General features: G+C 32.8%; 1 protein-coding gene across 1 annotated transcript; it reads left to right on the forward strand.

The window, feature by feature from the left end:
- Nucleotides 1-9046: 9046 nt before the first annotated feature.
- LOC149196890 (36.4 kDa proline-rich protein-like) lies at nt 9047-9499 on the forward strand. Its single transcript, XM_089408479.1, has one exon. The coding sequence runs from the start codon at nt 9047-9049 to the stop codon at nt 9497-9499; it is 453 nt and encodes a 150-aa protein (XP_089264605.1).
- The last annotated feature ends 1219 nt before the right edge of the window (nt 9500-10718 follow it).

Below are 10718 nucleotides of genomic sequence, written 5' to 3' on the forward strand. Positions count from 1 at the left end.
TTTGTGCCTAATAAATTCAAAAAAATAAATTTATTTACAAAATACCTCTCTAGAAGTAGTTCTCCAACCATGTTTCGAATGGATCATAAAAACTTGGATGGATATTTGTTAATGGCTTGATAAGAACCAAAGGAGAACATGATGGAAAACCAAATTCAAGTAAATTTATTAGTTAGTATTATGTGAAAAACATAAAACAACTTCAAAAATATTCTTCCAATTTGAGATTTCCAAACATTCATCAAATTGAATAATAAAGGTTGAATAGAAATCCAATGGATTCATTAGAATATTTTATAATATGTAAAATGGTTGTCCATATTGTAAGGTTACTCTTTCAAGTGTCCAATTTTGTTGGGAATATAAGTCAGAAATTAATATAAACTCTCATGCCATAAGGATCAAGTGTAAATAAAAAATTTGAGGTGCTTGACGCTCATAATTTAGGATTAGAGTTTTATTTTGATTGATTAATGCACTTGATAAGATATCAAGGTTTGATTTCTCAAAATGTCAACACAAAATGTTTAAATATCGAATTCTAAAATATGAATAAAAACCTAAAACAAACTGAAAAAAAATGAAGATAATATAACAAAATTGCATCATTCACATTAGTGTTACAAGATGGATTATGTAATGCCCCTCTATTCAAGGAACTATAATAGTTCAGACATTATATTTAGTAGTTGAAATACTTATAATAATGGCATGATGGCCAAGGTTTGGTTTTGGAAAAAAAATTATGCTAATGTATTTAATTTAGTTGGAAATAATTAAATGTGTTTTTGAAAGGAGTTATTTGGAAAGAACAAAAGATTGAATGAGATAATTATCCTAATCCATAATATAGGATGGATAGATTGATAAAGGTAAAAATAAATTATACAAATTTCCCAAATCACTCCAAAGAAAAGACCCCTCGAGTGAAATTATGTGAATTACTAGATAAGTAGAGAAACACAATCTACAAAATCACTCAGTGCGAAGGAAAGAACACTCTAAGGGAGTGAAACACACAACAATGGGAAAAGACCAGGGCTTTAAAGGATGAAAAGTAATCCTTTTTTTTTTTATGGAGGGAAAAACATGAAAATCCTAGGCTATGGCAATTAGCAGATCCCAGAAAAATGGGACGTCGTTATAGAAAGTATGCTAGGGAAAGTGAGGCATAAAAGTGCCTTCTCCGGGATAGCAGAGGATTTTGATTATGGGAGGAAACATGATCTTAGCTCAGGGTGACCCAAGAGTGATGGTTCAAGGTTGGGTGGCAAATTTTTCTTTACAAGTTAATCTGGTTGCTAGTTATTCAATTTTATGGTAACGAAGTACCTATATTTTGTATTTTTCTTTTGTAATGGGACTCATTTGATTATGTTTTATTCAATGTCATGAGCATTGATAATTACAGTGTCGTTTTAAGTATGTGCATATAACTATAGAAATGTAGATTCATTTGGTATGAAGGGAGTTCTAAGTATTGCATTGTTGTTTCTCCAACAATTGTATGGTTTTTGTAGGTAATATAGCTTCATATACCCTAGAGTCTCTCGGCATAAATGTAATTAGATTTTTTTAGAGCATGGGTTGTATTAGTTATTTAACCATTGTATTAAGTTTCTCTGTAGTTTATAATTCTCATGGTTGAAAACTTTTAGTTTAGATATATATATTACATTAGAATTAAAATAAGAAAGCAAATTGTAGGATTTCTCATAAGTAGACAAGCATGCATGTGTATTGGTATATGAAATGGCACTTTGGGATGCAAAGATATATACCCAAAGGCTCGTATTGTTACAGGGGTTCCCTGTAAGAATGGTACCTCAACTAAATGGTCGAAACTAGTATATCTAGCAAATATGCAATAAAGGAAACAAGAGTTGGTAATTTATAGCAAAAAAAAACGATATTACGAATCTAATCAACAATAAACAGGTGACATAATAATGTTATAAATAGAAAAAAATTAAATAGATCAAGGGTTGAAGCTAATAACTGGGAATGAGTTCGCAGGTGCGAAAACCATTTATTAACACTAAGTGTAAGGGGAATCCCATAAAACGAAAATGATGTACATGAAACACCTAGTTAAATATTAACTATGCAGAGCTGCTAGAATAATTGTTCTACTCAATATTAGAAATAACACTCACATTAATGATGAGAAGTCTAAAGACAACTAATTATTAAAGAAATTGACTATGTGATAGAACCACATGCAAAAACTTTTAGAAGTATAAAATATAAAGAGATGTTCTGAATATGTGTAGGAATTAGATAAAACATGCAACTTCAAAAGAAGCCTCAGATAGTAAGCATCTAAAACTATCATGGGTACCTCGTTTTCTTAGTATAATGGTACAAACACATCCAAAAACTACTGGAAGTAGAGTGCAACAATATAGGCAAGGTATAGCTCTGGCTGACTTGAAATATAACGATCATAGACTCATCAGACTCAACGATACACTTGCACATTTTATTCTCAAATTATGCTCACGCAACATATCTGAATGATGGTCAAGAAGGGCAGCCCAGATATTTGAAGTAATTATTCCAAATCAATGAAAATGTAGGAAAGAAGCATAACATAAAAAGCCTATCTATTCGAACTCAACAAGATCCCATCCCATGAATACACATTCAGAAGACAGGTAACATAGATGAAAACTACAAGGTGAGAAACAAAACATGCCTTGATAGAAACTATTGAAGAGTTATATTTTCCAACACTGTGTATGCAATCGAAAGAGGACAACATCCTAAATGTCAAACATCACCGAATAATTTAGCCATAAACATAGTAAGTAGTTGAAATTTAAATAACATTGAAACAAATAGTTATACACAGTGGAAAACCCAAAATAAATTATTTATGGTTCCATAAGTTAAATAACCCTAAATCGAAATGTCCATGTCTGTAAGAGTTCAACAAAAAGGAGACAACATCTAGTAGGCGTATTTCCATTTAACATTCAACAAAAATACAATATGAAAGTGACACTCTTCGGGCCAGAAACAAACTTTGGGGTGAAACCCATCTCCTAAAATGGGAGAAAATCAATAACAAATCCAATACAGTAATTACCCCTGCTCCATATCATTTTTCGGGGTACACCTAGAAGGTGGAATAAAAACACCTCAAAGGGCGGTAATGAACTGAACATAAGAATGCATGTTTATAATCACATGTGTAGCATTCAAATCACTTAGATAACATATGTACAAGTCAAAATATAGAAATATATATGTCAAAGTGTTTTCTATTCCATGATAGAAAAACTAGTTTAATAAACACAATACAGTTGTTAGGCCCATACAATGGTAATATAAAATCATTAATAGGTATAGCCATAAGTAGTCAAAATGTATGGTGGAACTATCCTCTGGTCCTGCTAGGATGTTGGATGCTCATGGAAGCATATCGTGGAACAAGTTACCCACCTTAACATTTTGTAGCAATGACAAGCAAAATTGACCATTTGGTGTCGAAGTTATTAGGAAACATCATTCATAGTCATTAGGGATACCATAATGGTGATGCGTTCTATGTTCTTGTGCACCTCTTAGAGGCCATGTGCACTACTTTTGTTAGATTCCTCTTCTTATAACACAACTTAACATATTCTAATGTGTAGTGTTGAGATCGTTGTTGGTTTTTCTAGGGCCAAATAAGTCTCATAACCAACATTGCAAGTTAGTTACATTGCATCATGAAAAAAGATTGTGTACATTTCGAAATAATAGAAAAATGATAAAATTAAAATAAAACCATCACATATGTATTTTTTTTATCGAATTATGTTGATTTTTCACCCTTTTCTAGTCCAAAATATTGATCATGTCACATGTTGGTCCTTGCATAAATGTAGTAATAAACTATTGTAATTTTCTCAATCCACTAGTTAAAAAATATATGGCGAAAAGAAAAAAGTAGATCCCCACAACCAATACTGAATATCAAATCTATCGATGGGTTCATACATAGCATATAGGTACCAATAAATGGTTTTAAGAACTTCAGTCTCATTAGAGTGATCTTCTCTAATTGCTTCTATTGTGCCATCATGTATGTTATTAGTTATCTCTTCATATTTTCTATGACATCTTTGCAGCAACTAAACATGGTAGGATTGAGATGCTATAAGAACTAAATAAGGCCCTTTAAACCCATGTGAGGACACAATAATTGAAACGACCCTAGAAGTTGACTGTTATGATTTTTACACTATAAATATATGGAATTAGATGAAAAAAATATAGTGATTGAATATGAATTTAAAACAAGAACCAAACTAGGTTTTCTTCATTAACAATCAATACCTTACTAACCTATTATTAGTGTAGAAGTGGAGGGTTTTTTATCATATCTTCAAAAACATGATCTAGAGCATATTTTGGGAGCGCAAAATAATTGGTACCTTATGCACTTTGGGATTATGACGTTATCTAACCTAAGCAATTACTAGCACTATCTTCACATTATTTCAACCTGATATTGAAATGGAGGTATTCAAACTAATTAAACCTTAGATTCTATCTTTAAAAACATGACCTAGAGGATATTCTGTAAGCACAAAAATAATTGGTACCTTATGCACTTTAGGATAATGACCTTCTTGAACCTAAATAAAGATTGCTGCTAGTTTCAGATTATTTCAACTCATTTATGAAACAGAGGTAGTTGTAACAATTGAATGTTAGATTACATACTTAAAACTTGTAAGAGAACTTTTTCCTGACAATCCTAGAAGGGAAAAACATCTATTGCATTGGACCCATATAGATGAACAATTTTAAGAAGTAGTTATGGCCAATGAGACTTATAAGAACTTTCTCAAATGTTAGTATCGTAAATTTGTTAGGAAGGTGAATTAGTTTTGGTCTATGATTAGGGCCATGATAAGGTAGTTATAGGAGATCTACAACCTCTTTTGGATAGATCATACATTTTGAAATGTGTGTCGAAAAGAGGGGCCTATGACATAGTTGAACATGATGGAAATCCACAACCAGAGCCATGTGATTTTCTGTATCTCAAACTTGAATTTACATAGGCCATTACTTTTAGAAATTTTATATACATTATCCATTATTTTTGTGTGTGGTGTGGATTTTTATAATAATATCAATATAGCAAACCTTGTTTAGATTCTTACCTTAATCAGTAATTGATTTTCAAATATCAACATTGACATCAATGTATGTAGTCTTCATAAATGACAACAAAACGGATACCCAAGATCTTTCTTCCACTTCATGATTGATGTTCCTAGCCATATAATAGTTGGTGATTTCATGGGAAATATCCCTAGGTTAGATAAATAGAAAAAAATAGTTTGTTATGGTAATCGAGCTACTGTGCAAGACTCTTATTCTCAGCATTTCTATGTTAGTTTCAATGTTGGATTCTTGATTAGTGGTCTTGCAACTGACTAATGTATATATATTTTTCTAAACATTCAATAGTTCATATTCTTGAAAATCATTTTTTGTTAAATTATTATTAACATATACCAAGAAGGTCTAACAATTAGCTAATTCCTTGACTAGCTATGTTAGATTGGCATTTTTTGTATAATTAAGAGTCATACAGAAACCTGCATGTTTATAATCACATGGGTAGCATTCAAATCTCTTTGATAACATATGTACAAGTTAAAATATAGAAATATATATGTCAAGGTGTTTTCTATTCCATGATAGAAAAACTAGTTTAATAAACACAATAGGGTTGTTAGGCCCATACAATGGTAATATAAAATTATTGATAGGTATCACCATAGGTAGTCAAAAGGTGTGGTGGAACTATTGTTTGGTCCTGCTGGTATGTTGGATGGTCATGGAAGCATATCGTGGACCATGTTACCCAACTTAACATTTTGCAGCAATGACACAGAAAATTGACCATTTGGTGTTGAAGTTATTAGCAAACATCATTCATAGTCATTAGTGATACTAGCATGGTGATGCCTTCTAGGTTCCTATGCACCTCTTAGAGGTCATGTGCACTATTTTTGTTAGCTTCCTCTTCTTATAACACAACTTAACATATTCTAATGTGTAGTATCGATACCATTGTTGGTTTACTAGGGCCAAATAAGTGACATAACCAACATTGCAAGTTAGTTACGTTGCATCATGAAAAAAGATTGTGTACATTTTGAAATAACAAAAAAATGATCAACTTAAAAAAAAAAAAAAAAAACATCACATATGTATTTTTTTTTATCAAAGTATGTTGATTTTTCACCCTTCTCTAGCCCAAAGTCTAGATCATGTCAGATGTTGGTCCTTGCATAAATGTAGTAATAAACTACTGTAATTTTCTCAATCCACTAGTTAAAAATTATATGGCCGGAAGAAAAAAGTAGAGCCCCACAACCTATACTAAATATCAAATGTATCTATGAGTTCATACATAGCATAGATGTACCAATAAATGGTTTTAAAACCTTCAGTCTCATTATAGTGATCTTCTGTAATTGCCTCTATTGTGCCATCATATATGTTATTAGTTATCTCTTGATATTTTCTACGACATCTTCGCACCAAATAAACATGGTAGAATTGAGATGTTATAAGAACTAAATAAGGCCCTTTAAACCCATGTGAGGACCAATGCTTCCTTCCATATGACTAATGTTTAATAGGTTGGTGAAAAGAGCGAGATGGTTAATAGCCTTAAATGGAATCTTATTGGTACTTTTCATAATACCCCATTAATGATACCATGCTATGTAGTCGACATTGACTCTCGACTCCCCATTTCCCCATGTAAGTTCATTGTATCACCCTATCTTGATAGCCTTTTGAGGAAGTAGATATCCTCTAACTATATTCTTAGGACATGCCCCCCTTAAAAGAAATGTTAACAATCAAGGTCTGAAAACTCTACCAACCTCTAAAGTAACAATGTTTGGCCCACAAGTTTTAGGTTAGGACATAATTTAGTAAATCAAGTTATCTCGGAGTGTTGAATGTAGCTATATTGTGAATTGTAGTGACATTATTAATTTTTCCTCTCTCCCTTTCCATCCAATAATGGGAACCCATTTGGTTGTAAAATAGACAAAAACTAGTAGAAAACTTCAAAATATATATATTTTTTTGGCTTCGAGAGGGATGGACATAGCCTAGAATCTTCCTAAAGGGTGATTTGTCTTCCCCAATTAGTGTGATAGGATTTAGTGGCATAAGTTTCGTAGAATATGTAGTAGGGTATTTGGCACAGGAAGGTTTTTCCTTCTACAATCTAATTTGTCATCTTAAAAATGACCCTTTTAAATTTTTTGTTTTTTTTTTTAATGTGAATTTGGGTTTAGAAATAAATATTTTTACATTAAGTATTAATAACACAGTCTCATTTTACTCATTTCTCTGCTACTTATTCCATTTTTTATATTTTGTTCAATAAAATTCTGTTGGGGAGTTGTTGTAAACTATTTTTGTTGGGATTTGGTGACTAGAAATGAAGTGTTGGGGACATCAACTAACACATGAGGTATATTTCTTTGACAAGAAAATTTATGGCGTGTTCTTACCTACCATGTTTATTATTGACCATCTCTTGTGTGATCATACCTTATGCTTGGTCGTGACAAATTGTGACATTAAATGTCTCATTTACACATCATAACTTGTATACTAGTTCCTTCCACTCACGTCCACCCAAGAGTAACACCTTGAATACCTTTTGATATCCATGTTGCATTGAGTTGTAGGCCTATGTGCCCTCCATTATACCCACCATAACTAAAATTTGAGCCTCATTTCTCTCTTATAATTTATATTTTGACCATAGCCTAAGGCAGTTTCAAAAATTTTCATTTGTTTCTCCATGCACATGCATGTTGTCTTTTATGTCATTAACATGATTTGAACTCATGTACTTCCATTGTAACCACTTTTGACCTCTTTCCATGTGCACTAAGTTGCATATGTTAAGAAGTGTTTACACCCATGGAGAGAACTACCACAATGAATGCTTGATTTTCTAGCATAGGTTCAAAAGTAATTTTTGAAATTGGTAAGAAAAATCAATTTAAATAGTACAAAAAAAAAGGTTTTGTAAAATAAGCCTACTTAGCATAAAATCATAAAACCTAGTTAATTATCAAATTTAGAAATGACGTGAATCCTTATCAGTTTTTATATTGAAAGATACAAAAAATGAAGCGCAAAGTTAATGAAAAAATATAAAGAGATAATAAAAAATGTTAATGAAAAATACATACCCAGAATAACTAGTGAAAATAAAGATTTTTGAAATCAAGATGTTGTATTGGATTTGTGTTTGTTGAGATTAAATAATGTAATTTTTAAAGCTATTTTCCCATATATATTCAAATTAATATACAACCATATATATTCAAATTAATATACAACCAATACAGGTGATATGTGAGAAATTCACTAAATAAAACTCGATTTATCACGACCAATTCATTTAGCATTAGGTTAGAGAGAAAGGTAAATAACATAAACCTTAGAATTATTCATATACGAACTTATGCTACCCCTATCATCACATGGCAATGCTTTGAGAATCCTATCCTAAAATCGACGCGCGATCTTCAAATCCATGGATACGTAGCGCTACGATTTATAAAGAACTAAATTTTTGTTTTACATTCACGGTTTTTTCTCCGGGACACAGAAATACTCACGTTTAGTTTATTATCTTTATTTCCCGAAATGTTCCAGAAGCTTTCCGGAAAAACGATTTCCGCTTCCGGCGCCATGTGGAGTGCTTGAGGTTTTTCAATGAGGATTTGCTTCAATAACATATTGAATTAAGAAAATTGCGCGTTGCAACTACCACAGCTGCTATAAAATCCATATTCTGCAACTCAAACATGCAACTACCTTATTTTGCCCTTTCTGTTCTTTCTCTCCCTTCTCTTTCGTTCAATTTCATATTTATTTCGAATAAGGGACGAACAACTCCCTTATTTTGCTTTTTCGGTTCTTTCTTTTCCTTCTTTTTCATTCAATTTCACATTCATTTCTAATCAGGGACGAACATCGCATTTGCTTGAAGATGGGAAAGGCTGTAGCCATGCTTTTCATATTTACGATTAGTGCTGCAACCACGATGCCCATCCTAGTCGGTGGGTGTGACTCTCCTCCTACTGCAAGACCTCCTAGCAGTAGCCCTCCAGGTGGGCGATCGGGCGGACCTCCTAGCGTCCCGGGCACCGGCAGTAGCCCCCCAGGTGGAGGAAGCTCGTCATGTCCTTTGGATGCATTGAAAGTGGGAGCGTGCGTTGATTTGTTGGGAGGGGTGGTGCACTTAGGCATTGGCGACCCTGTTGTCAACCAGTGCTGCCCACTCATACAAGGCGTTGCGGAGTTGGAGGCAGCCCTGTGCTTATGTACAACTATCCGCCTCAATCTACTCAACGTCAATGTCATCCTACCATTGGCTCTGGAGCTTTTTGTTCAATGTGGCGTTACCCCTCCTCCCGGATTCACATGCCCACCTCTCAATTAGGGAGGCAAATTGCATGCCATGTCGTCCCTCACTGCAGTAGTTGTTTCATATAAACGTTCTATCCTTTAATGGTTTAGTGTCAATGGTATGTCCACAGTGATTATGGATTGCGCGCAGCTGAAATGTTGTGATGAGCAGAGCAATGTAGCACAGCGTTGATAATAATATTTTATCGCATCTTTTGCACTATCGTTGAATTTTATATTGCGATTATAATCAGATGTACTCATTTTTGAAACTTCCGTACAAACAGGATGTTCCTCTGAATTTCAGTCATTCCGTTATGGGATTTTAAATTTAATTGATGTTAAATTTAATCGTAACATTTATATTAGTTTACTTGTTTAGGCTTATTTTTATAATAAATTTTAAAGTTTATAGTCTACAAAAGAATATTGTGTGCCTATTAAAGATTTAATAAAACAAAAGAAATCGTCGTTAATGAAAATTGGTGAGCAATTCTTTTAAATTACTAATAAATTTTATAAGAAAATTTGGAATTCTCGACCGTCGTGTGATCACAATTGCTTTTTTTTCCCTTCTATTGATATCTTAAACCTCTCTGCACTTATTACAATTTCTTTCGAACTATAGAAATTCTTTCGTCTGTTACTAATATGACACACCACCTTCTATAGGGCCTCCGTAGCACAAATTCGTGTCACAGTTTCTCTTCCAAAGGACAACTTATTTGATTTAATTCACAGGGAGCTTCTGACTCTTATTGACATAAATTATTCGCAAGGTTAAAGGCTTTGGCATTGGTGTACTACTTTTCTGGCGACACTACTCATGGTTAATTCCTTCGCCATATTTTGGTTCATTTTTTATTTAAATGATCATTCGATGAATTTCAGCAAAGTGCAAATTTTTTTGACGTGTGGTTACAGCTAGCTAAAATCATGAAAAAATATAGTAGTTTTACTTTAATTAGAATTTATTTTGTCCTTAAAATTATGGAAAATTTGGTAAGATTTTGACCATGGATGAACATGTTTGATTTTATAAAACATGGTTGACCGTGGTTGACGAAAGTTTACCAGAATTAACCATGGTTGTCCCTCATTGAAGTGATCTTTTCCATAATGCGACATTGGACCATAGTTGAGACAATGCTTGATTTTGATATTGAGACAATCTTTGTCACAATTCAACAAGGATAAAAATCCAAAGGAATAATAAAACCCAAAGGAATAATATTATAAACCTGAGGTATATA

Source organism: Pinus tabuliformis, chromosome 2_2, assembly GCF_031772625.1.
Source record: "Pinus tabuliformis cultivar Carrire ecotype Pingquan chromosome 2_2, CPIR1, whole genome shotgun sequence".
In the NCBI taxonomy this organism is placed as follows: Eukaryota; Viridiplantae; Streptophyta; class Pinopsida; order Pinales; family Pinaceae; genus Pinus; species Pinus tabuliformis.

What these genes read in the sequence shown, in the direction of transcription:
- LOC149196890 (XM_089408479.1), top strand. Translation starts at nt 9,047, where the DNA reads ATGGGAAAGGCTGTAGCCATGCTTTTCATATTTACGATTAGTGCTGCA.